Source organism: Dryobates pubescens, chromosome 3, assembly GCF_014839835.1.
Source record: "Dryobates pubescens isolate bDryPub1 chromosome 3, bDryPub1.pri, whole genome shotgun sequence".
Classification (NCBI taxonomy): Eukaryota; Metazoa; Chordata; class Aves; order Piciformes; family Picidae; genus Dryobates; species Dryobates pubescens.
The window spans coordinates 13,963,665-13,990,044 of NC_071614.1; the positions used below are offsets into that span (position 1 = coordinate 13,963,665).

The window sequence follows — 26,380 nt, forward strand, 5'->3', positions numbered from 1 at the left end:
TCAGGTTACACCCATCCCTGGAGCGGGGCTGAAAAGAGCCCAGTCCCCGGGGGACAAAGAAAATCCAATCCAGGTGGGCAGAGATAGATTTGATTTTCCCCCTCCCAGGGGAAGGGGTCCCCCGGGTCAAAGTCTATTCCACTCCCCCTTCCTGTCCAGCAAGGCCTATTTAAGGGGAGCCATCGGGTCTTTCTCTCCTCTGCTTGGCCTGCTCATGCACCAAGGGCTGTCCATGAACCTGGCTGTCCACAGTCCTCCTCCACCAAGGGCTGTGAATCAGTGCTGTAGTAGGGACAGGTGACATGCAAGTGAGTGATGGTTATGTCCTTTGCAAGGCACAGAGCTGGGAGATGTTGATAGCCAGGAGGTGATGTGGTAATTACAGGAGGTTCCTCTGTTGAGCTTGCTCTGTGGGAAATGTCAACCCTGGCAGGGCTGTGGCTGGAGCAGGCTGAGGGCTGCCTTCCAGAGCTCCATCATGTTGGCTGTCAGCCTGCCAAGCAACACCAGGGATGACCATGACCTGCTTTAAGCTATCATATACCAAGAGGGGCAGTAATACAGTAAGGGGAGTTATCTTCTCTTCCTTAAATACATACAGGGACTTTAGAGCAATAGAAAATGGTCATTCTGCAGACCCAGTTTTGGGTTGCTTTTCTGGCTAGCTCTGGCTCCCAAACCATTACTTGCATGATTGCTTCATGAAGTCCCCTCTGGTAGTTCCATGTCCTATGAATCTGAAAAGCAGCACAAACCTTGCAATGCCTAATGGGCATTTGCTGTACAGACCAAGATGTGATCATTTCCACAGCTTGTTCAGCACTGCTGGAATCCTGCAGTTCTTGAATGCTGCTTTTGCTGGGGAAGGAAGCAGCAGGCATAACCAAGTGTAGAACTACTCTGACGTGGCTGGGGTAAGTAGAATGCTGCAATAATGAAGTCTAGCCATGGAAATCACAGCTTGTGTGTTCTGCTGCACTGCTGGTGGCACTTGTTTACTGTAAGCAAGGAGCCCATCTACAGCAGCAGCCTGGGGGTGAGTCTCCCAGATACTCCTGGGAGAGAGAGCAAAGCAGTCATCTCCCTTTGTGTTAGTGGTGAAAAAGGGGAGTTTCCACAGGACAGCTCCTGATTTCTAGTTAAGAAATGATTCTGTTGGTGACCCCTCCTTCTTTTACAGCCTTTTTGACTATAATGGAACTATAATGGAAAATGAAACCCTTAAATGCCTAACCAGCAAAACAGCTTGGGTTTGGATGAGGCCTCCCACAAGCAGGACTCGGCAGCAGCCAGAGGCTGTAGCCAGAAGCAGGGAGAGGAGAGGCAGCAGCTGCTGAGCTTCCCTCTGAGCTGGTGAACTCTACTGGGAGTTTTTATGTACAGAGATACAAAAATGCAAAGAGTTCTGCTCTGTTTCCTTCCCCCAGGTGCACACTCAGTGACTCAGCATGCAAAGCTTAGCAGCCCCTGACGTGGAAATGGGGAGCACTGGCTGTGCTCAGCATCTGCACTGCTGCCTTCTCCTCTGCCCTGGCAGCACATTGTCTGGATCAGCTCTCAGCAGAAATCACTGACACTGAGCTGCTCAGTCTGTAGTTGCTGTGAGAGCTCAAACACAGCAGGGGCTCTCAGGCTGCAGTGCCTGGTGGGCCATATCCTGGGCTCTAGGAGCTGTGACCATGCAGGCAGATCCCAGCCTTGGTGATCTCATCTGGGCCTTGCTCAGCCCTGCACAGCACCTGGCTGATGGTGCAGGCTGGATTCTGCTCATGAGGCCAGGGTTGCAGTGCTGCAAGGTGGAATGCTCATCTTCATCACAAAAAAGAACTTCTCATGAAACATGTAGAGCTCTGCAACATACCAGAACACTGCAAAATCAAACCTAAAGCACTCAGAACTAAGCCTGAGGTTAACATGCATGGCAACTAACTGTAGGCCAGGAGCTCATGTGATCCTACCTGTGCTGTTAACACATGCTCATTAGAATGTTTAAAGCCTGAAGACACCTGGAAAGGTTCCCAAGAGCATTGTGCTCCCCACACGTTCATGAATGCCCCTGTCAGTGTTGGATCAGAGGCACACAAATCCCTGCTGCAGGAAACAAGGCAGGAAAGGCAGGATCTGAGTTCCTGAGGCTGATGGTTTCAGATGAAGGCTGTCTCCTTTGTTCTACTGCAGGTATCACAAGGGTGCCTGAAGCATGGCCTGCCAAGGAGCTTGCCTTGCTCCCCCATGCCTGCTGCTCTATTACCTGACCTGCTTGTACCCTCTGAGGGTTCAGCTGCTGCTTGTGCTCCTCAGGAACTGAGCCACAGCAGCTTTCAGAGAGTAAGAGGCTCCTGTAAACAGATCTGGACTTGCCCTGCACTGCCCCATCTCCCAGCACTGAGCAATCCTGCCAGGCCTGCTGGCCTGCACGTGGTGCAGTGGTAACCACAGAGCCCCAGCTTTGCATCCAAAGCCAACCCAGGCTGGGAAGCAGCCATGCTCAAGTGGCCTGCAAAACCACCCCAGAGACCCTGCAGGTCTGCAGGCATCTCTGCTGTCCCCATGCCCCCACAGCACAGCCCAGGGCCCCCTCAGAGCTTGTCTTCACTGAGGAAAAAGATGCATTTGGTAATGTTCCACAAGCCCTGCATTGTTCAGGTGTCCTGGAGGTCCCCTGGCTCTCGTGTCCATGCAGCAGGTGGCACGCTGTGGGCACACAGCAAAGCCATCTCTTGATCCCCAACTGAAGGAGTAAGGCACAAAGTGTGACTGCAGGAGGAAGCCTCCATGATCTCAGAGGAAAGGAGCTGGGGGTTCTTCACCTTGCAGCAGGCAGGAAAAGTTCTGCAGATCCAAACCCTCCTTCTTCCTGCACAGCACCCCCTGGTGCAGAGGAAATGCATGGCCTGGAGCCGTGCAGACCTGACCCTCTTCAGGGTCACTCTGGAGAGCAGAAAGCACTCACTGTGTGCACTGCACACTGCAGTCTGTCTGGGGGTCACAAACACATGGCCCCTCTACAGGCCAGACTGGAGACACCCTGCACTTCGACTCACAGGCAGAGAGCTGGACCTGCTCTCTGGAACAGCTGGTCTGCAGGATCTGCCCTAGGCAGCACTGAAGCTTTTCTAGAAAGCCGCCCCAGGCAAGGCAAAGGTAGAGGAGAGCCTCACCCTTGCTGGAGAACTTCAGCAATTCGGAACTGGCCTTAGCCACTGGAAACTCCATCAACGTTCAAGATCCAGCTGAGTTTCAGCACACCACCCACCGGAGCTTCTCTGGGAAACATAATCTTTCTTCCCTGAAACTTCCTTCCCACAGCTAGGTGCCTACACTGGACAACGAAAATCAACTTTTTTTCCTTCTTTGTGACAGCCCCAAAAGCCTGAAACCTCCAACGTTCCATCCTGAGGCTGTTGTGTCCAAGCCCCAGGCTGGTTTTATGGCTGTTTTGTGTATCCTTCTTTGACTGTTGGGAACTGAAGATGCATCTGGCCAGCAGTGCTTAACACGTAGAAACCTCTCTTGGTTTGGGTATCACTTCTACAGCAGAAGCAAGGCAATCACAAACACCCCAGCCATGGCAGAAGCTCTCATTGCTGCTGGAGGAGCGGAGGAAGGCAGCATAGGGTTTCTAGAGGTAGTTGCTAAGAGGGGTATGAGGAAGGGATGTTTCCTTTTGGCATTCCCTTCTTTTTCATATGTTTAAGCACTGCTTTAGTTTATTTCATCAGTCTAATACCAAGTGTTTTTGTAGCAGCAGATGAGACTCATGGTTCCGTGTCTGTCTTAGCACCAAAATTTTATTGTCCCGAAGGGTCCTGGCCATTGCCATCAGAATCACAGAATCATTCCAGCTGGAAACGACTCTCAGGATCACCAAGTCCAACCACTAACCCTACTCTACAAGGTTCACTCCTAAACCATATCCCCAAGCACCACATCCAAAATACCTCTAAACACCTGCAGGGCTGTGACTCCACCACCTCCCTGGGCAGCAGCTCCAGTGCCTGACCACTCCTGATGGGAAAAATGTTTCCTCTGTCCAGTCTGAACCTGCCCTGGTGCAGCTTGAGGCCCTTCCCTCTTGTTCTATGGCTAATTGCCTGTGAGGAGAGACCAGCACCAACCTCTGCACAGCCTCCTCTCAGGGAGCTGTAGAGAGCCAGGAGGTCTCCCCTCAGCCTCCTCTTCTCCAAACTAACCCTCCCCAGCTCCTCCAGTCGTTCTTCGCTCATCTTCTGTGCTCCTGTTACCCATCACCAAGCCTGCAGCCGTGGCCGGTCTGCCGGTCCCCCCTCTCTCCGTTTTCCTGTGGCCCTCGCGCATTTCACGTTAGTTTTCCCCTGCCTGCCTTGGTGCAGCCTCGCTGCACACCAGAAGCCTCTGACCCGCCTCGCCCCTTCAGCGCTTTGCTCTCGACACCCAGGAGCCCGCAGCGCCCCCAGCCCGTCCGGACCGAGCTCTCCGCAGCCTCCCGCCCGGACACCTCAGGCGGCTCCGCGTCCGGTTCGCACGCAGCAGGCACCGCACCCGCCCGCCCGTTGCTTTTCGGCCGGCCGGCCGCCCGTTCCCGGGCCGGGGGCAGCGCCGGTTACCCGGCAAGCTCCCGCCGGCCGCCCCGGGGCAGCCGGCCCCAACACGGCAGCCGGCCGCCCCGCCGCCGCCGCCCCCGGCCGCGCTCCGCCGCCGCCCTTCCGCCGCTGCGCGCGCAGGCGCTGCCGCTTCCGGCGAGGCCCCGGTTGCAGCGTCATCCTGGGGGGCCGGTTTGAATGAGACCCCGAGGCACGGAGGGTCGCGCCGGAGCCGCCGCCATCGTCCGCCCGCTCCCCGCCCGCCGCCGCCGCCCCCCGCCGCCCCGGTGCCCCGCCGGACACGGCGCCGCCCGCGCCCCGCGCCATGCCGCTCTTCTCAGGTGAGCCTGCCCCGCCGCCCGCCCCGGCCCGCGCCCGCCTGCAGCCCGCAGCCCTGCTGCCGCAGCCGCAGCGACGAGCCTGGCCCGCCCGCCCCTGGCCGGCTCCCTTCCCGCCGCCGGGCCCCTTCCCGCTGCCGGGCCGGCCGGGCGGTTCGTGCCGGGGCCAGCGGGCGGCTCTGCCGCCGGCCCTTGGCACGTGTCCGCCGCGCCCGGCCCGGGAGGGCAGCCGGGACGGCCCGGGAGGTGCTGCCCGGCAGCGGCCTGGCCGCCCGGGGAGGAAGCGTTGTCGCGGCCGCCGGTGGCGGAGGGCCCTCGGCAGGGCTCGGTGCCGCCGCGCCTGCACCGCGTGCGGCCGTGCCCCGGGGCGGCCCTGCTCGGGCTGCCTCCGTGCCTGGCTGAGCGCAGCGCTGCAGCCCTGCCTCCCAGTCCGTTCAGCTGCAGCAGCCTCGGCTCCTGCACATCCGTTGCTTCCCAGCTGCGTTTGCCTTCGGCTGCGCTGCGTCCCGGCCCTGCTTGCCAGGGACCGTTCCTGGGCAGGCTGCAGGAGCAGAGCCTGCTGTGACATTCCTAGCACCAGCCGCTGCCTGTTCGTGGTTCACAGCTCTGCCCTCTCAGGGCTTTTCAGTATCCGAGGAGCAGGGTGTAGAGGCCTCGGTGCAGTTGTGTCCCTGCTCCTACACTGTTGTAGGAGTGGCATCTTGATGCCAGTGTAATAGGGCTTTCCCCCAGCACATCTGTGTGAGCTGCCCCTTCTGGTCAGTGGGGATCCTTCCTTTTGCTTAGTTGCCTTTGCTTTCAAATTAACAATTTTGGAAGCTTCTGGTGAAATCCCACTGGTGATCACAGCCATGCTGCTCAGTTTCCTCCCATTGAGTGCAGAGTTGTTAAAGTCGTTGCAGAATGACAGCTGCAAACTCTGTGTGGGTTCAGCTGTGGCTGAATGACTCTTCAAAAGTACTCAAAGCCTGTGCAGCTCAGAGGGTGTGTTGGCTTCGGGGGAACGACAACCAAAACAAACATATCCTGGGTTGCATCCAGAGCAGGGAGAGCAGCAGCACAGGGAGGGGATTCTGCCCCTCTGCTCTTCTCAGAGCCCACCTGCAGCACTGCCTCCAGCTCTGGGGCCCCCAGCACAAGAAGGACCTGGAGCTGCTGGAGAAGGTCCAGAGGAGGCCACCAAGATGATCAGAGGGCTGCAGAACCTCCCCTGTGGGGCCAGGCTGAGAGAGTTGGGTCTGTTTAGCCTGGAGAAGAGAAGGCTCCAGGGAGACCTCAGAGCAGCCTTCCAGTACCTGAAGGGGCTCCAGGAGAGCTGGGGAGGGACTTGTGACAAGGGCTGGGAATGCCAGGATGAGGACAATGGCTTTGAGCTGGGAGAGAGAAGATTGAGACTGGGGATGAGGAAGAAATTCTTTGCAGTGAGGGTGGTGAGACTCTGGCACAGGCTGCCCAGGGAGGCTGTGGCTGCCTCCTCCCTGGAGGTGTTCAAGGCCAGGCTGGATGAGGCCTTGAGCAAGCTGTGCTGGTGGGAGGTGTCCCTGCCCATGGCAGGGGGTTGGAACTGGATGAGCTTTAAGGTCCCTTCCAACCCATACCACTGAATCTATGAAATGGGCAAAGTTGTGCTTGGTAGCTCCAGAAGATGCAAAACAGCAATATGGGTTTTTAAATACTGGAGGTTGGGCAGGTCAGAAGGTACTTTCTGCCAGGCCTGCTGAAAAGCCACTCAGGGAAGCTGCTTTGTAGGCTAATTTAGTCTGAGTTTTGGTTCTTCTTCCTTCTTAGCCAGCACCACACACAGCTGAAATCCAAACGTTCATGGAAGGGGATTTTCAGTCATGACTTCTAAGAGTTTTGTGGAACACCACCCAGAGCTGCCATCACCCACAGCTGAAGCACAGAGGAAAGGACACAGCTTTCTTAAAAGGGTATTTCAGCCCTTGCTGTGCACACAGGGTCTGAGTGCTGTGTTTTGCAGGCTTTTAGACAAACTGCAGCTTGCTAGAGCAGCCTGGTGTGCCTCTGAGTGATGGGAAGGGAGCAGAGGTGTGCAGCTGCTCTTTAGAATCACACAGCTTACTCCAGGCCCTTGTCTGCTGTGCTCAGTCCCTTCTCTACCAAGGGGAAGGGCCCTGCATGCCACTGCCTAACGTTTCTGCTGGAGATCCCGTTTCCAGTGTCAGAAGTAGGAGTTTGTGTGACCAAATTCCACTTCAGTCTTGCACCTTCACTCAGGGCTTCTAGAGCTGTGGCCTGTGCTGAGCTCTTTCTGTTTGCTGGCAGGCAGGCTGTCAAAGCAACCTGTGGCCATGGCATTCTGGGACAGGGCTTAATGGCCATGGTGGGGTTTGGTTGATGATCTCAGAGGGCTTTTCCAGCCCAAACAATTCAATGATTCTAAACCCAAGGAGGGTGGCAGTGATGTCCTGGTGAATAGCTTTGTGAGTTAACCCTCTGCTGAAAGGCGACAGGAGGTGTGCCCTGTGTGCCCATGTCCTGGCACACCCTCATCTCCTTGTGTAGCTCCCCTTGAGCCATCCTGGTAGCCAAAACCACAGCTGGCAGACAGTTGCTTAGCTTTTGAAGATCAGAGCTCAGCTCTGGTGAGGCCATGCCTCAAGTACTGTGTCCAGTTTTGGGCACCTCAATACAAGAGGGACATCAAGGTGCTGGGGAAGGGCCCGGAGAATATATCTGATGAAGAGCAACTGAAGGAGCTGGGGATGGTTAGTGTGAAAGAGAGGAGGCTGAGGGGAGACCTCCTGGCTCTCTACAGCTCCCTGAGAGGAGGCTGTGCAGAGGTTGGTGCTGGTCTCTTCTCACAGGCAATTAGCCATAGAACAAGAGGGAAGGGCCTCAAGCTGCACCAGGGCAGGTTCAGACTGGACAGAGGAAACATTTTTCCCATCAAGAGTGGTCAGGCACTGGAGCTGCTGCCCAGGGAGGTGGTGGAGTCACCAACCCCGGAGGTGTTTAAAGGTCATCTGGATGTGGTTTAGGGGTGAACTTTGTAGAGCAGGGTCAGTGGTTGGACTTGGTGATCCCAGGGGTCTTTTCCAACCTGTGATTGATTCTATGATAGTTTTGTTTGCTGTTGGAGGAGGATGGAAATGCTGTGGAAGACTGAGCTGGAGTTGCACACCTGAGCTTCCCTCAGAAATGTGTGTCCTGAGCAGTGCCAGGAGATCAGGAGAGCTGCTTGTGAGCTGCTCCTTTGAAGGCTTGCTAAGGAGCTCCAGGTGCTGCAACACACATCACTGCTTGCAGAGTTCCTTAGTGTGTGTGTTGCTTACCATTGTCTTGTAGGGTATGGCTTGTCTTGCTGGAAATAGCATCTTCTGATGGCTGAGGCACCCTGTAGAGCAGCTGTCCTTTAGACAAGTTCTTAACTGTAGAGTCTGGCATTTGAAGTCCTGGGTTAGTCTTGGTCATGACATTCTTGTCCATGAGGAAATAACCTGGTGGCAAAACACTCTGCCTGCAGTTAACGTGAAATGGGGAAAAGAGAAGTTTGATGGCGTGGAGCTGAACACCGACGAGCCTCCAATGGTCTTCAAAGCCCAGCTGTTTGCACTGACTGGAGTCCAGCCTGCCAGGCAGAAGGTGATGGTGAAAGGAGGAACTCTGAAGGTAGAGACCTGTTCTTCTGTTTATTTTTTTCTAGCTTGATTACCTTGTAACATGATGAGGAATGACCATCACTGCAGGAGTTCCTCCAGAAGCCCTCCCCTTGTATGGGTTAGACTGACTGCGCTGCTCAGGCAGTTCTGTGTGATTCAGTGCCTGCTGCTAGGGCGCTGGCACAGATGGCTGGGAGGTTACTCTGCTGTGTTCAAACACTTCTTCACTCTTGTACCAAACACTGCTCTCCTTGGCAAGGTTTTTCTGTTCCATCTCCGTGTTCAGAATCTGATTTTTTGCTTAAGAAAACTGTCTCTGGCACATCTCTGCTGGAGATTTCTCAGTGTGATGTGACATAGGCACCTTCCCTGCAGAAGGCTGGTTGTGTCTGAGCAGCAGATAAAGAACCTCATTGAGAAGATGACTTGGCTGCTCTTTATTTTAGCCAGACAAGCTGATGATGTGTAAAGAGTCCATGTTGTGGTTTCCTGGGTGAAAGAGAGTTGTCTGTTTGGAAATACTGATGCGTGTCAATGGCTTTTGCTTCAAGCTAACTCTCTTGTCTTGTCTTCCATTCCAAATGCAGGATGATGACTGGGGGAACCTGAAAATAAAGAATGTAAGTTCTGAGGAATAACAAAATCCTGCCAGTTTGCTTTTTATTTTGACTCTTACAGAAAGGTTTCAAGTTCTTGCTGCTGCTGTTTGAAAGGCTGGCTCCTTCTTAAAAACCAGGCCTTGATGAAAAATAGTTTTAGAGCTGTCATATCTAAGCATTCTTGTTATAATACAGATTACAGCCTCTTCCCACACGTTCTCACCAAGTTTTTGACATGGTGTGACCGTTTGAGGCTGTGCCTTTAAGGCAGGGGCACACTGGCTAAATGTTTATAAAATATTCTGGTATTCTAAAGGAATTTCATTGGCTGGGTAAGGGGGGAGGTGAGATTGGACCCAGCGCAGCTGGGACTTTCTCTCAGTTTCTCTTCCTTCGCTGTTCCTTTCGGCTGGACTGCCTCTGGGCTTCTGGCCAACTAAGATAAGATACTAACTCCTGTGCCAGGCCTCTCTTTCCTTCCTGCCCTGTTCACCGTCCTTGTCTCTTTTTTTCTACCTCTTTTGGGGGAGAAGGGAGGTAGGGGGGGTGTGAAGGGGGCACGGGGGGAAGCCCCCTCTGTGGGGGGTGTGGTTTCTGGTTGAGTTCATTTGCTGTATATTCCTGTATATATTGTAAAATACCGCTGTTTGTTGTGTTACATCTAATCTGCTTCCTATATATGCTTGCAAATACAGTCTGGTTTTCTTTCCTAGTCACTGAGTTAGCCGCGGTTTCTTTCTCAGCGGGGGAGGGAAAGCAGAGCCTTTCCTTTCAACCCACCACACATGGATTTGTAAAAATCCTCATGTGGCATCCATAGGGAGATGACAGCATCTTCCTAAAGTCCCTGGGGGCGTCTCTTTGCTAGAAGAAGGGTTCTGGGTCAGAGCAGTGGCCAGGAAGTGCTCCCTAGGTAATGAGAAAGTTCAAGTGTGCCCTGGAGGAACAGCAGCCAAGCACCAGAGCTGCGAACCAGGAGGAAGGTTCTGTTTGCTTTGGGGGGGAATAGCTGCAGTGTGCCAAGAGCTTAACAATTTTCTTGTCCTTTGGAGTGTGAGTAGCTGCTGCTGGATGCTGATGGCTGTTTCTGCTGTGTTCCAAGGGGATGACCTTGTTAATGATGGGTTCTGCCGATGCGCTGCCCGAAGAGCCGCTCGCTCGCCCCATCTTTGTCGAGGACATGACAGAGGAGCAGCTGGCTTCAGCTGTAAGCACCTTTCACACCTTTTTGCTTGAACACCTTGCAGTAACCAGAAGGTTTTTAATGCTTGCCATCGCTTAGAAGTGGATTGTGAGCCTGTCATGTCTGTTCTGCATCTCCAGCTTCCCAAAGAGCTGCACCTTCACACTCCCATCGCTGCCACCGCTTGGGTCAGGAGGTCTGGAGTTTCATGGGGAGGTCACATAGCCACTGCTGCTCTGCCTCTGAGCAGGCAGCTAAGGAAAGTGTCTAAAAGCAGCGTGGCTGATGTTCTGAAAGACAAAAGTTGTGTTGCTGTTGCTGTCACAGTCCTGACCTTTGTCTGAATGAGGGCTCTTGGATGTGCAAAATCATTTCCTGCCTCCTTCAAATCTGTGAATGGAAACAGAACTGTGTTCAGGCTGGGGATGTGTGAGGGTCTACTTGTCCTTGTCAGTAGCAGGAGCAAACTCTACTTCCTGAGGAAAATAAGTTTGACAGTAGAGGGGTTGGTGATAGTTTTCCTTTATGGAGTACAGCCTGGAAGAGCAGGAATCATGTTGGCTTTTGCAAATGAAGTAACTTCTGTTTAAGTTGTTTCCTAGTTTGCAAGGCTTCATTTTCTCATGGGTGGTTTGAGCTGGGAGCTCCTCATCACCCTCAGAACAGCTGCCTGGCTGTTGTCAGCTGTGCCTGCAGAATGGGGACACTGCTGTGCCTGCCAGCATGGACACACAGCTGTGCTCTAGTGCTGGCTTGGTGCTTACTGACTCCTGCACCAGCAGCTGAGGAGAGCTTCCCTGGTTTTGCACAGACTTTGAGGTAACTGAGAGACAGACAAAGGGATAGAACCATGGAATTGTTTTGGTTGGGAAAGACCTCCAAGATTATCCAGTCCAACTGTCAGCCAAAGACCACCATGGATCTTAGGAAGAAATTCTTCACTAGGAGGGTGGCAAGGCCCTGGAATGGATTGTCCAGAGAGGCTGTGGATGCCCCCTCCCTGGAGATGTTCAAGGCCAGGTTGGATGGGAAGTGGAGAGGTGTTCCCTGCCCATGGCAGGGGGTTGGATTGGATGATCTCTAAGGTCTCTTCCAGCCTAGGCCATTAAACCCTGTCCCCAAGTGCAATGGCCACAGGCTTCTTGAACACCTCCAGGGATGGGGACTCCACCACCTCCCTGGGCAGCCTCTGCAAATCCCTTGCAGCAAAGAAATTTTTCGTCCTCTCCAACCTACCCCTCCCCTGGCACAATTCCAGGCCATTTCCTCTCCTATCACCTGATCCTAAAGACACAAGACCAACCCCCACCTTGGGGTTATTGTGACCCAGTGCAGGACCCAGCACTTGGCTTTGTTAAACCTCATAAGTTAACCTCAGCTATGGAGCCAGCCTGGCCAGGTCCTTCTGCAGAGCCTTCCTGCCCTCCAGCAGATCCACACTGCCACCCAGTTTAGTACCCTCAGCAGACTGGCTGAGGGAGTCTCCATCCCCTCACCCAGATCATTGATAACTATGTTCAACAGAGCTGGCCACAGCACTCAGCCCTGGGGAACACCACTGGTGACCAGCTGCCAGCTGGAGTTAGCTCCATTCCCCACCTCTCTTCCAGCCAGCTTTTCACCCAGCACCTCGTGTGCCTGTCCAAGCCATGAGCAGATGGTTCAGTGTCAGGTATCATTTGGAAGAGGTTGCTGACATTGTATTTCCCTGCTTGGTACACAGCAAAGCTCAGCTGTCTGTACTGCCTGTATTCAATCATGATGGATTGCACAGCTCCTGTTAAGGATCTGAAGGTGCTGGAAGGTGTCCAGAGAAGGGCTGTGAGGATGAGCAGAGGGCTGGAGCTGCTCTGCTATGGAGACAGCCTGAGAGACTTGGGGTGTGCAGTCTGGATAGGAGAAGGCTCCCAGGAGACCTAATTGTGGCCTTCCAGGATCTGCAGGGGGCTCCAAGAAAGCTGGGGAGGGACTTTTGAGGGTGTCAGGGAGGGATAGGAATGGGGGGGATGGATCCAAGCTAGAGGAGGGGAGATTGAGATTGGATGCGAGGAAGAAGTTGTTCCCCATGAGGGTTGTGAGAGCCTGGCACAGGTTGCCCAGGGAGGTGGTGGAAGCCTCCTGCCTGGAGGTGTTTGCAGCCAGGCTGGATGTGGCTGTGAGCACCCTGCTGCAGTGTGAGGTGTCCCTGCCCATGGCAGGGGGGTTGGAACTGGATGATGCTGGAGGTCCCTTCCAACCCTATCCATTCTGTGATTCTAAAGGAATTCTCCTTCTGAAATATTAAAATGCTATCTGTGTGCAGTGCTGCTTCTGTTTCACTAAACATCATCCCTGACAGCTGCTCAGATATTAGGATTACAAAGAAAAGCCTCAAAGCTGTTCTGTTGTGGTTTGCAGCTCTCTGAAACGAGGCCATTTCATTACTGGTTGGCTTCACATTTCTCAAAACTTCAGAAATTCACAGAAATTCATCATAGAACCCTGCAATGGCTCAGCTTGGAAGGGCCCTCAGAGATCCAATCCTCCTGCCATGAGCAGGGCCAGCTCTCAGCTAGCCCAGGTTGCCCAAAGCCTCATCCAACCTGGCTTTGCACACCCCCAGGGAGGAGGCATCCACAGCCTCCCTGGGCAGCCTGTGCCAGAGTCTCACAATCCTCCTACTGAAGAGCTTCTTCCTCAGCTCCACTCTAACCCTGCTCTGCCTCAGCTTCAAACCCTTCCCCCTTGTCCTCTCTCCAGACACCCTCAGGAGAAGTCCTTCTGCAGCCTTCCTGCGGGCTCCCTTCAGGTCCTGGCAGGCAGTTCTGAGGTCCCCCTGGAGCCTTCTCCTTTCCAGGCTGAACACCCCCAGCTCCCTCAGCCTGTGCTCACAGCAGAGCTGCTCCAGACCTTGGATCATCTTTGCAGCCCTCCTCTGGATTCTCTCCAGCAGCTCTGAGTCCTTCTCATGCTGGGGACAGCAGAGCTGGCCACAGTAATGATCTGTTGGAGGCTTCTGGAGAGGAGATTAAACAATGCTTTTGTCTCTAGCTATGAACATCAGCTTCAGAGTCTTCCTGAAATCATCAGTGTTTGTGCAAAGGTAGTCATGTGGAGATCAAACTTTGAGGTCAAACCTTGAATGAGATTAGAGCTGAACTTTCTGAATGACTGCCTGATTGAAGAAGTTCATTAGCCCAAACCTGCAGGGAAGAAAAGCCCAAAGCATTCCTGAGTGTCCCCTGAGGTGGGCACCGAGTGCTGGACGTCATCAGGAGAGGGGAAGCTTGCTGAGGTGTGCTGGGGTGTTGTGCCTGGCACTGCTCTGGCCATTCCTTCTCTTAGATGTTGGGTCATGTTGCAGCATGCATCTCCCCCAGCCCTCAAGCACCTTGTCTCTTGTTGTGTAGCTGGAGCTGCCCTGTGGCCTGACCAACCTTGGCAACACTTGCTACATGAACGCCACCGTGCAGTGCATCCGCTCCGTGCCCGAGGTGAAGGAGGCCCTCAAAAGGTAGGAGCAGTGCAGCAGAGGCACAACTGAAGAGCTGCAGCTGGGGAGTAGAGCCCTGGGGGGGCAGTGGTCTTGGGGCTGGGCTGGGCTGGGCAGGCAGAGAGCCTGTGGTGCTTCACATCTGCTCAAGGCTAACCTCATGTGGATTGAAGCTTGTCCCGTGTCTGCCCTGGGGATGTGCATGGCCTGGTGGTCCTTTGTTCTGATGGTGGAACAGCTTCCCTGAGTTGCTGGGGGCTCTGAGGTTGGGAGTCTCGTGGGGTTTTGTTATTCTGGGCTGAAATGTGCAAGTGGTCAATTCTTTGTGTGAGGCATTTATGAGAAACTTGGAAATTTTGGAGTTGGGGGAAAGAGGAACACAGGGCAGAGTGAGCCTGAGTTTGAGAAAGCCATGAGCATAAAAACTGTGAGGAGCAGGCAGAGCTTTGCCACCTTCCAGTGTGTCTAATCCCATTCAGATGCACTGCTGTCCTGAGAGCCTGGCCCAGCTGCACCTCCAGCTTGCTGTAGAAGAGTTGCTTCAGGACTTACAATCTGGAACCTTAATTATTTAGCACTGAGACCTACTTGTGAAGTACAGAAATTTTGAAAGCTTTTCCTTGTTGTTCAGTTTGCCAGTTGAGGAAGGTCTGCTTATTCCCATCTAAAGGACTCTGAGCATTTGAGAGCTGTACCAAGGCCTCTGTGAGACTGTAGCCTGCAGCACAAGATGAGGTCTTGCTGTCTGGGGCAAGCTGGACTCGGAGGCAGCCACTCTTTTCCCTGGAGGCTTGGCCTCTACTTGGTCTTCTCTGTTTGGTGACAGCATGGAAGTGTGTGTGGCAGTGGGAGAGAGGTGCAGGGACTCTCATGGGAAAGCTTAAGGCCATGGCTCTGTCTGGTACCGTGACGGGGGGAAGCTGCCTGCCTCCCCTCTAGCAGTGGGCAGAGCTGGTGCAGTTCAGCTTGAGCTGGAGGCATGCAGGACCCGCTGCTCGTGCCCGAAGGCTCCTGTGCTCTGAGGGGGCATCTCTGCTGCTGGCAGCTGGTACCCTCAGAAAGCATTGGGTGGGAAGCTGGAGTCACAGGAGTGGACTCCTGTCCTTTTTCAGTGCAGGAAACATCTCCCCAAGAGCAATAGCTCACCTCTCGCTACTTTGCTTCTGCTGCAGAGGGAGGAAGCAACCTGCCCTCCATCTTTGTGCCTTTTCTCTCCCATCTGTTCTTGAAGGTGGCTTTTTCCATGTACCTGAAGAAGCTGTGGCAAATGTTTCAGGAGTGGGGTAGCTTCTCTTCAGAGTTTTTCTCAGTTTCTATAAACACAGACTGAGACTTGGAGGCAGATGGCTTAGGGAAGCAGCAGTGGTGCATCCAGACTTCTCAGTCTGCATTTGTTGGTTGTCTGAAGGATGCCAGTTTGCCTTTGCTTCCATGCACTGCTTGCAGAAGAGCTGAGCCTTCCAGGTGAGTGTGAGTAAATCTTACCTTTAGTTACTTCTGGTTTGGGGATTGATTTCTTCTGGTGCATTTAAATCAATCCAGCTGCTGCCTGCTTTATGACTTAGAGACTGACAGCTCTGCTTGGCTGTGTTGATTTGCATACAGATTGTTTTTCTCTTCTTTTAGATATGGTGGTGCCTTAAGAGCTTCAGGAGAAATGGCCTCTGCTCAATACATTACTGCAGGTTGGTGTTTGGAGCAGGACCCAGGGTGTTAGGCTGGTGTGTGACTTCCTGCTGACTGCAGCTGAAAATTGCAGTTAGAGCTCTGTGTTTTTCTTCAGCACATCTGCCCAGCACTTGCAGACCTGCTAGCACTGGGGGGTTCATTTTGCTCTGTCCTTACTATCCTCAGAGGTTATTGTGACTGTGGCTGCAGAGCACAGACCCCTGTGTGTCCCCCAGCTGCGTGCTAGAAGAGGTTTATTCAAGGCTTGGGCAGGAGTCCTGTCTGCCTCCTCACGGGTTTGTATTTGGCATCAAGGGCCTGGAGCTGCCTAAAGCAGGTTCCATGCATCTGTAGATGTGATCATTTTGTGCAGCAGCACTGTGGTGTGCAGTTCTTTGTGGCACTTAGTGCTGGGACATGAACTTCACTGGTGTTGTCATTATTGTTAAGGTGCTGTCAGCAGTGCTGTCAGACAGCTCTGAGCTGCAGGACAAGGCAGGGCCCTTCCAAAGGGAAGTTCCCCTCTGCTGTGCTGATCTGGGTGCTCAGCATGGCCCTGGACCTCCAAGATCTACCTGGGGTTGTAGTTAGAGCCCTGACACTTGAGCAAGGGTACTGCTTGTCCACTTCTTGGTTTGTTTGCTCTCTTTCATTGCTCACTGAGATGCTGGGCCAGGACTGGGATTCCTAGCAGTCCCTGTAAGGAAAACAAAACAATGTAAGGAAGTAAGGGTTTGTGGGTGTGCCTGCTGATGAAGGCTTGGGGTGTAAGTCCAATGGTCACTCTGTACAGCCATGCCTGCTCCTCCCCTTGTCACCACATCCACTTGGTGTCCCCTGCTTCCTTTTTAAGGTGACAGCTCTGCTTTTCAGTGTTCTGAAGAGCTGAAGGAATTCCTAATTAGTTCTTGGGTGCTGAACTCCTGCATGGCACTTAGGCATCTTTTGTAATTGCTGTGTCATACTGGATGTCCCTCAGTGGTGAAGCTTCTTGGAGGGGAAGCAGTTGGTTCCTTCCATTCTTGCCTATGGTCATGTACTCAAGAGTATCACTCATTAGTCTCTCCACTTGTTAAGTAGTGACCATGCAGACTGTTGCCCACCCTGCAGGATGGCTGTGAGGTTTAAAAAGTGTCTCTGAAGTGATCTGTGGGTTCAAAATGCTGTAACCTGGGCAGAGAAGACACAGACAGTGGTGTGGAGCAAATCCCTGTGTGCTGTCCTGTGATCAACAGCGTTCCTGGAGCTGCCCAGAGCTGCTGGCTGGCTTGTTTCCTGGCTCTTCAATGGAGCAGGAGTATTTGCTAGGCATTTTAGTTGGGCAAAATGAAAGCTTGTTCCCAGTAGTTGGTGAAACTCGAGCTCCTCTAGAGCACAGATTGTGAGTGCCTTCTGATTTATCTAGGTGCTATGTCCTTCCTCAGAGGTGTCTCAAATGCAGTCTTAGCTGCTCAAAAATGGTTTGTTTCCCTCCTCTGTTAGCAGCCAGGAGAGTACCAAACTCTGAGCTGCCAACTTTGCACTTGCAAAGTCATGTTCCCAAAGCAGACCTTGGTGCACCTGTTACACCACTGTGCAAGTCCAGCTCTGCTATGGAGGGGTCAAATTGGGCACTGCTAAACCATCAGGCTTTAAACACTGCTGCTGTTTGACTGTGCTTTGTAAACCTCCTGCCATGTTTGCATTGTTTCCACTTCTCAAAGCCTTCACTTTTTCTTCAAGCTCTTAGAGACTTGTTTGATTCCATGGATAAAACCTCCTCCAGTATCCCACCTATCATTCTCCTGCAGTTTTTGCACATGGCCTTTCCACAGTTTGCAGAGAAGGGTGACCAAGGCCAGTACCTCCAACAGGTAAGGACTGCTGAGCAGCTTCTTGTTTGCACTCAAGTGTTTGCTTTTGTGCTGTGCAGAGCAGCTGAATGTAGCCTCAAGAGCTAGCTCTGAACATGTCTGGTGGGAAAAAACTCTTAGTTAAGGGATCACAGAATGGTTTGGGTTGGAAGGGACCTGCAAAGGTCACCTAGTTCAAGCCCCACCTTTGGTTGCTGAGTTTCAGCTTGCTAAGTCACAACTGAATGTTCCCTTCCCTTCCTAGGATGCCAATGAGTGCTGGGTGCAGATGATGAGGGTGCTACAGCAGAAGCTGGAAGGCATTGAAGGTGACACAGTTATGGAGGTAATTGTAGTCTTCCTCTAAGCAGAGCTAGAATTGTAACACTGGACACATGCCTATTGTTAAGGTTTGTCTGCTCTGTCGGTCCTTTGGAGTGTGTCTGCAGCCCGGGGAGGGGAATTGCACCCTGCTGCCTGTGGCATGTCAGCTGTGCTGGGGAAACACTTCCCTTTGGGCTTGGTGAGCCACTTGCTGGGCTGGGCTGGTGGTGACTGTGAATTTAGCACCCAGGAGCTGCTTTTCTGGAGGAAGTGTGCTCCAGCATTCTTGGCTGCAGAGTACTCCTTCAGACAGATTTAATCCACCTGAGGAGGAGTGGAAACTTTCCCCAGGACTTCACCAGACTGACTCTTCTCCTGGGACAGTCTTGGCAGTGTCAAAAATCTGATAGACTAAAATGTGAGAGATTTTAGGTGGGCAGGGAAATGTGACTGCCAGACTGAAACCTTGCTTGCCAGCATGGTTTGCTGTGGTGCTCACAGCACTCTGAATGCTCTGTACTGCGTGAGATTGGCTCTCCGAAAGTGTCCCTGGAGAGAGGTGAAGGAATGGGCTTTAACCATTTACATCACTGGGGTTATCTTGTCTGTGAAGAAGAGCATCTTCACATGCTGTGTGAAGCCATGTCATAAGAGAATTTGTTTTACAGACAGACTCTGGAGCCACAGCAGCATCTCCCAAAAAGAAGAGTTTGATTGACCAGTTCTTCAGCATCGAATTCGAAACAGCGTATCCTGGAGGCAAGGGAGAGGGGCTGGGAGCTGAGTGCAGGCAGCACCAGCAGCAGAGTGCAGCCAGCATGGCAAGCAGGCCAGGATTGGGTATGCTGCGAGGGAGAGGAGGGGGAGGGAGGAAAAATGGCAATGGAAATGTACAGGAAATAATCCACTGAGTTTACAGAGCAGATCTGCTCCCCAGAGCAGACTGCCAGGTGTCTGCTTCAAGAGTCCTGACAGGTTTTATTCAAGTAAAAGTAAAGGTTGTCCTAAACAGCCTTTGTTTGGCTTGTCAGGGAGTGTGGCCTACAAAACATCCACACACCACAGCCTGATGAAACTAATGCAGCTGAAACAGGACAGAACAGTTAGAGGAGTGTGTAGAAAATCAGGAAGAAATGGGCTTCATTCCACTGAAGAGGACAGATGGCAGGGGAAGGAGGCTCTCCATGGCAAGAGAAATGGGAAGTCTGGCCAGCAGCAGGATTGGAAAAACTCAATTAATTGTAAACACCAATGGTGCAGGAGGGCTTCCTGCCTTGGTGCTGGCAGCCAGTTAGTGTGAGCTGTGTCCTGGGACTTGGCTGGTTGAGGAGAGAAGAAAGAACAAAGCAGCCTCAAAACTTAAATCAGGATTACAAACTGCATTTATGGTTTTTAGAGTGATGTCTGCCTCAGCTACCACCTGAGGGAGCAGCTGGCTCAGGAGGAAGGGCTGCTGCAGGGAGCAGCTGGCTCAGGAGGAAGGGCTGCTGGAGGGAGCAGCTGGCTCAGGAGGAAGGGCTGCTGCAGGGAGCAGCTGGCTCAGGAGGAAGGGCTGTTCCATTCCTCCTTTCTGCTGTGAGGAGTGGAAGTGCTGCTGCTGCACAAGCACAGGGGTGTGTGAAGCTGCTGTGCTCTCCCTGGAGCAGTGGCTCAGCTCTTGGTGCATGATGGTTTTCCTTAATTTTGCGAAGCATGAAATGTACAGAAGCTGAAGAGGAGGAAGTGACTAAAGGAAAGGAGAATCTGCTCCAGCTTAGCTGCTTTATCAATCAAGAAGTGAAATACCTGTTTACAGGACTAAAGCTGGTAAGCCATTACAGCTTCATTCTAAATGCCTTCTGTTCTTAATCTGTGCCTGGGAACTGACACATGCAGAGCTGCAAGGTCTTTGTTTTGGTGTTCAGTGGGAAGAGAGCAGTGAAAGTGAGCTGCTTGTCAATGTAAACCAGACTCCAGCAGAGCACTGCCTTGTCTCTGACAGGGTTTTCACTTGCAGGTAACCAACTGGAGTCCAATTTGCTACTGGTTTTTCCAGCTGGCTTCCAGTCCAGGCTGAGCAGGGCTGTGCTTTTAGCCTGCTGTAGATGGTTCCCCAGAAGTCCATTTTAAAACAGGATGATAGGAATATTAAGCTTAAACTTAGGGTTGCAGGGGATGTTACTTTCCATGCCACAACATCATCTTTGAAACTGTTTATTGCATTTGAACTACTTAAAGGATTCTGAGCTTTGCAGGGCCTTGGTTTGTACAGGACTGGACCAAGTTGCTCTCAGAAAATTTTTGTGTCTGCATTTCTGGTTTCTGACAGTTCAGAAGGCACAGCAAGATCCAACAGTTAATGCTCACCAATTAAACAGTGCTCAAAAAGAAACATCACTTCCAGGTGAAAAAAGGCTCTTCCAGAATTGTTTTACTGGGTGCCTGGAGCAGGAGAGTCACAACACCAACAGCCAGGCCAGTCTGTCCCTGAAAGCAGAGGGGCAGCCCCTGGTGCTTGTGTGCAGCTCTGGCTGCTTTCAGTTGCTCTGGCTGGGAGTTGAGGAATGAGCACATGCCCCACACCAGGAACCTCAGACTGTCTTTAGCTGTGCTCCAGACATGGCATGAGCAAATCAGGGACAGTTTGTAACCAAAGCCAGTGGCAAAGTCTACTCCTGTGAAATAAAATCTGCAGAGAGAGTTTGTGCTTTGAGCCCAGAGCTGAGGAAATGAATGGGCATGGACTCTGCCAGGGAGCTGCCCACTGCCAGAGTGGCTGAGAGCAGCAGGAGGCTTTGGCACAGCCAGCCTGGGGTGATGGCCTGTGCTGTGAGCTGGGTTTGGGGTGGATCTGTGTGTTGCTGCCTGTGGTTCTTGGCTTTGCAGCGTCTTCAGGAGGAAATCACCAAACTCTCTCCAACGCTTCAGAGAAATGCCCTCTACATCAAATCTGTGAGTGCTGCTGCTTGGCCTCTTTATCATGGGGCAGGGGGGCTGGAAAGCTGCCCAGCAGAAAAGGACTTGGGGAGGGGGGTGGTTGACAGCAGCTGAAGATGAGCCAGGGGGTGCCCAGGTGGCCAAAATGGGCAGCAGCAGCCTGGCCTGGAGCAGCAATGGTGTGGGCAGCAGGAGCAGGGAAGGGATTGTCCTGTACTGGGCACTAGGGAGGCCACAGCTTGAGTGCTGGGTTCAGCTTTGGGCCTCTCACTCCCAGAAGGACATTGAGAGGCTGGAGCAGGTCCAGAGAAGGGCAACCAAGCTGGGGAAGGGTCTGGAGAAGAGGCTGGGGAGGAGCAGCTGAGGGAGCTGGGGGTGTTGAGTGTGGAGAAGAGGAGGCTGAGGGAGACCTCCTTGCTCTCTGCAGCTCCCTGAGAGGAGGCTGCAGTGAGGTGGGGGTTGGGCTCTGCTTCCCAGTCTCAGGTGCTAGAAGGCTGAGGGTGAGCAGTGCTGTGAGGAGTAACAGATCTGTGAGTCTCTGGTTGATTCTTTCCCTGCAGTCTAAAATCAGCCGCCTGCCAGCCTACCTGACGATCCAGATGGTCAGGTTCTTCTACAAGGAGAAAGAATCTGTGAATGCCAAAGTCCTCAAGGTGAGCTTTCTGCAGAGGGAAGCTGGATTCCTGCTCATAACCACTGAGGTTTCATAGTCAGTAGACAGCTAATACTGGAAGGCTTTTGAATTACACTTAAAATACTGGCAGTGCAGTTTCTCTGCCTGAGCAGGAAGCAGCTCTGTGCCCAGCTGTGATGTGTGCCAGCTGTGCTGCCAGCCTAGCCTGGGGAGAGGGTAAGGGCCAGAGGTGAATTTGCTGCAGTGTTTTCAGGCTGGCTTTTGGTCTCTCTTCACTGGTGGTTCAGAGGAGGATTTAATTTAGGAGAGGCCTGGCTTTTGGTCCCTGGCTGGTGTTCTCCAGTTGCTGGGAAGTGGTTCTGCAAGCAAACACTTCCTGTGCTGGGTGTTTTATTTGCTGCCCTTCTGACTGACAAGTGCAAGGCCCAGCTGCAAACAGCTTCTGCTGGCCTTGCCTGATAGACCTCCTGGGCTGCCCAGGGAGCACCGTGGTGGCTGTTGCCACCTGCCAGCAGCAGAGGCTGAAGGCAGGTTCCCTGCCCTGGGAGCTGCTTGGGTACCACAGGTGGCATTTTCACAAGAGTGCAGCCCTCCTGCATTCATTTTTCCCTTAGCCCTGCATGTGCATTTTCACAGTACAAAACCAGGGCAGCTGGGGGTGGTTGTGGGTATGGTTTGTTTCCTCTGGCTCAGGCATCCTTCTGTGGGGCTATTGCAGCCCTTTGGGTACAGCCTCAGCAGCATTTCAGTGCACCCAGCTGCCATGAAATTGCTTGTTGGGACTGAGTCTTCCCATAGGAGAGCCCTGTCCTGTGCTCATCTCCTGTGTGCTCCTCCCTCCCTAGGATGTGAAGTTTCCTCTCATGCTGGATGTCTATGAGCTGTGTACTCCAGACCTCCAGGAAAAAATGGTCTCCTACCGATCCAAGTTCAAAGACCTAGAAGACAAAAAAGTAAACCAGCAGCCAAAGAATGTGAGTCTGCATGGCCCTGGGGGGCTGCAGGCAGGCACTGGGGCTGGGCTGCAGGGACACCTGCAGAGAACTCGCCTGCCTGCAGTGCTGGTTGCTGAGTTAGCATCAGGCTGCTTGGTGCTGAGCTTTAAACACTTCCTGTGTGTTCTGATGACAATGCAGCATCTGCTCTGCTGCAGAAGTGTTCAGTGCTGGAAGCAAACACATCCCTGCTTACAGTTTAGTTTCACACTGGTTTTAAAGGCAGTGCTGCTGCTTACAGGTGTTGTGTGTGAGGCTTTTCTGCTAGTTACACAAAACTGCTCTCTCTGAATCCTGCTGCTTGTTGCAGGGGACTTGCTCAGGGTAGCTGTTCCCTGCTCGGCAGCTGGAGAGGGTTGCACAAGGGAGTGTCTGGCTGATAAATGTAGACTGCACCTACTAGTGAGCTACAGACTTGGCAGAAGAGTTCATCTCCTGCCCTGGATGCCTCATCAGGAACAGTGTGGCCAGCAGGAGCAGGGAGGTCATTCTGCCCTGTGCTCAGCACTGCTTAGGCCACACCTTGAGTCCTGTGTCCAGTTCTGGGCTCCTGCAGATGTTGAGTTGCTGGAAGGTGTCCAGAGAAGGGCAACAAAGCTGGGGAGGGGGCTGGGGGTATTCAGCTTGGAGAAGAGGAAGCTCATGGGAGACCTTACTGCTCTCTACAACTCCCTGAAGGGAGGTTGTAGCCAGGTGGGGGTTGGTCTCTTCTCCCAGGCAAGCAGCTCCAGAACAAGAGGACACAGTCTCAAGCTGTGCCAGGGGAAGTTTAGGCTGGATGTTAAGAAGAAATTCTTTCCAGCAAGAGAGATTGGCCATTGGGATGTGCTGCCCAGGGAGGTGGTGGAGTCACCATCCCTGGAGGTGTTTAAAAGAGCCTGGATGAGGCACTTGGGGCCATGGTTTAGTTGATCAGATGGTGCTGGGTGATAGGTTGGACTTGATGATCTCTGAGGTCTTTTCCACCGTGGTTCATTCTGTATCCTACAGCTAACCTGCCTTTCTTTAATGAGAAAAGCAGTAAATGAGCTAAACCTGCAGTATTTTAGCCAAGTTTGGGTTTAAGATTTGAACACTTCTGGCCTAACTCCTGGCAGTTTCCTTGAACATTTGCACAAGGCTTGCAGCTCTGCTTACACAGGAGCCAGGGAAGAGGGCTCCTTCACACCAGGATGTAGTGGCACTGGGAGCCTGCCTCTGGGCTTTTCTTGTTGCTGCTTCTGTAGCAAGACTTGTGGCAAGTCACTAAGAAGGAATGAAATCTTCAGCTGCAGAAGCATTTTCATGCTGTGAATCTGGTGGGTGAACAGCCTGGCCTGGGGGTGCTGAGGTGGTCTCTCTGCTCCAGAAGCTGGGCTGGGTCAGCTTAGGCTTTTGCTTACAGTACTGGAAGTCATGCCAAGCTGAACATAAAGGGTTAATGCTCAGAGAGATCTCTGAATGAATGGAGAGCTGATGTTGGATGTGACTGTGCTGAAGCTGTCTGAAGACCCTGCCCATTAATTCAGCCTTTTCTGTTCCCCAGTCCAGTAAAAGTGATGGTGCACAGAAGGAAGTCAAATACGAGCCCTTCTCTTTCCCTGATGGTGAGTACAGGGAGCTGAAGCCATCTGCAGGTAATTTCTGGTTGCTGATGCTGAAGTGGACCTGCTGGTAGGAAAGGTTGGAGAGCCCTTTGCAAATGAATCTTCAGAAATGGACAGAGATGGAAGGGAGGAAAGATAAGGCACAGTCAGAATGCTGCTGAGCCACTCAGAGGCATGACTGACACCCATCTGGCACATCAGAAGCCATCTGCCTGCCTTGGGCAGGTGCTTTGTGCCTGTCCTTGTCAACACCAAACTGAACTGGCCTCTGAAACTGCTGTGGTTATGATGCCTGAACTTGGGGGCTTGGAGCTTGGATGTCCTGAGCATTCAGCCTGGTATGAGAACTCATTTGCTGTGCAGAAGTCATTCTGGAGGCCTGACCCAAACAGTTGCAGTTCAGTGCTTCCTGAGGGCTGTGTGATGGGAAGTGGGGGCCATGGCTGAGCACAGGGTGCTCTGAGTGCTGAGCTGCCCTGGGGCTGTCACAGCCTTCTGGGGACATTCACAGTTGGCCATTGTTTGTCTGCCCAAAAGCTGCCTGCCACAACTGCACTGTGAGTGCAGCTCACCCACACAATCGCTTCTGGAGCCAGGAGCTGCAGCCACAGAGCAGCCCTGGGCAGCAGCCTGGCTCCACAGCCCAGGCCCTTCCCTGGCTCATCCTCAGCCATGCCAGCAGCCGAGTTTGCAGGAGGTGCTGGCCCCACCTGTCCAGAGGGCTCTGCTTACACCTTCTGCTTTCAGTGCTTTGAGCTCCCTGCACTGGGCAGCATCTGTGCAGTGACACAGACAGCAGTGGGAGTCTCCCCAGTGTCCCAGGGCCTCTCCTGCCTGGAGGCTGCTGCTTGCAGCTGGGTGGTTTAGAGCTGTGCTGGGAATGGGGTTTCAGAGAGCTCTGCAGCATGGCTGGGGGCTGGGTGCTGTTCAGAACACAAACTCCTCATGTCACTTTTGTTTCCTTTTCCCACTTCCTCAGACATTGGCTCCAATAACTGTGGCTACTACGACCTGCAGGCAGTGCTAACACACCAGGGCAGATCCAGCTCCTCCGGGCACTACGTCTCCTGGGTGAAGAGGAAACAAGGTAAAAACTCCACTGACAGGCAGCCCCCTGCCCAGCCCCTGCTGCTGGGCTGCTGGGGTGCAGCTGCAGGACCAATGCTGCTCTTGTTCCCCTTGCAGACGAATGGATCAAGTTTGATGATGACAAAGTCAGCATTGTCACACCTGAAGACATCCTGAGGCTATCTGGGGGCGGGGACTGGCACATAGCTTACGTTCTACTGTACGGGCCGCGCAGGATCGAGGTCGTGGAGGAGCAGGCTGAGCAGTAGGCTTCAGCTGTACTCGTTCTGCCTAGGTGTGAAATAAATGTTGATTACTGATCACTTCTTTAACCCCAGAGCTTTAGCAAGTGGATAAATCATTTCTTCAGCCCTTCTCATGTGAAGAGGGCTGAGGGTTTCCAACCTGTCCCCTGTACCATGCTGTGGCTGTGGACTGGGCTGCCTGCTGTGGTGGTGCAAGACTCCATTAAAGACCTCTCATGGCTTGCAGAAGAGATTCTCATTTTTCTTTTTCAAATGAGCCTCTGGCCCCTTCCTTCTGCTGTCCTCAAGTATTTATTGCACACCTCTTCTCACACCTGTTACTCCTGCATGGTTTACACCACAGTTCAGTAGCTTTCCACCTTTACCTTACCTGGCAGTTTGTTAGGGAGGTAGAAGATCAGCTGTTGCTTTGCTGTGTAACTCGGTGCTGCTGCCCAGGGCCACCACCAGTGGCTGCAACCCAAGACATGTCCAGGCTGGCTGCTGCCCAGGGCTGCTCTGTGGCTGCAGCTCCTGGCTCCAGCAGTGATTGTGATCACCGGCGTGTCTCCATTAAAGCATCTCCTCTCCTGGCACTGTGGCAGAACCTCTTTGTCTCCACTCCTGGCACACCACTGAGGAAGGGCTGGAAGCAAGGGTTTTTTAAGCTGTAGAGCTTAGCTCCTGCCCTGCTGCTGGACTCTAGCTCAGTAGTGTGGTGGCTGCAAACCAGGGCTGTGCTTGCTCACAGTGGCTTCTGCTCCTACCCTGCAGGACTGCAGCAGCTGGATGCTGGAGGGAGGCTGCAGCCAGGCAAGCACCAGGCCAGCAGCTGAGCTCAGCCACTTTGTAGAGGAGCTGGTTTTTAATGTGTGCTGGGCTCTTCTGGGGAGCTGGTCCATATTAGCAATACCCTCAGCTGTGCCCATGGGGCTGGTTTGACTGCCTTGCTTGCTCAGAAAGGACCTCTCACCCTCCCCTGGGGACACTGGCTTCAGAGGTGGCCTTCCCAGGTGGTTTTTGTCCCTCACAGCAGGTGCCAGTGGATATTTCACTGCCTGCAGCACACAGCTGCCCCATGGAGCTCACCAGGGGATGCATTTTTTTCAAAAGCCAGGTTCCACCCCTGGAGGAGGTCCCAGTGCAGTCCTGGCTCTGGTGCTGTGTGCCCCACAGGCACAGCACAGGCTGCTCAGCTTTTAAAGGCTTTGCAGAACCACATCCTGCCAGTCAAGGCCCTGGGAGCAGGGTTTGCTCTCTTGAAGGTTCTGCTGACTGTTGGACACTGGACAGTTGGGCTTTCATTACTGGTCACATCTTGACAGCTGCCTCAAA

The 26,380-nt window shown here is 53.1% G+C and overlaps 1 protein-coding gene across 1 annotated transcript; it reads left to right on the forward strand.

The window, feature by feature from the left end:
• Nucleotides 1-4,708: 4,708 nt before the first annotated feature.
• On the forward strand, nucleotides 4,709-25,625 carry USP14 (ubiquitin specific peptidase 14). The gene is made up of 16 exons (XM_054179686.1): nucleotides 4,709-4,903; nucleotides 8,388-8,533; nucleotides 9,111-9,143; nucleotides 10,225-10,329; nucleotides 13,695-13,798; nucleotides 15,404-15,462; nucleotides 17,168-17,298; nucleotides 17,543-17,623; nucleotides 18,270-18,349; nucleotides 19,293-19,407; nucleotides 20,467-20,532; nucleotides 21,078-21,170; nucleotides 21,997-22,125; nucleotides 23,672-23,732; nucleotides 24,712-24,819; nucleotides 24,918-25,625. Exons 1-16 carry the CDS (start codon nucleotides 4,888-4,890, stop codon nucleotides 25,067-25,069), a joined length of 1,479 nt encoding a protein of 492 aa, XP_054035661.1. The 5' UTR covers nucleotides 4,709-4,887; the 3' UTR covers nucleotides 25,070-25,625.
• The last annotated feature ends 755 nt before the right edge of the window (nucleotides 25,626-26,380 follow it).

Excerpts from the sequence above, each read along its gene's own strand:
- USP14 (XM_054179686.1), top strand. Across the intron at positions 10,330-13,694 it reads AGGAGCAGCTGGCTTCAGCT|CTGGAGCTGCCCTGTGGCCT; the intron begins GTAAGCACCTTT and ends CTTGTTGTGTAG. Across the intron at positions 13,799-15,403 it reads GTGAAGGAGGCCCTCAAAAG|ATATGGTGGTGCCTTAAGAG; the intron begins GTAGGAGCAGTG and ends CTCTTCTTTTAG.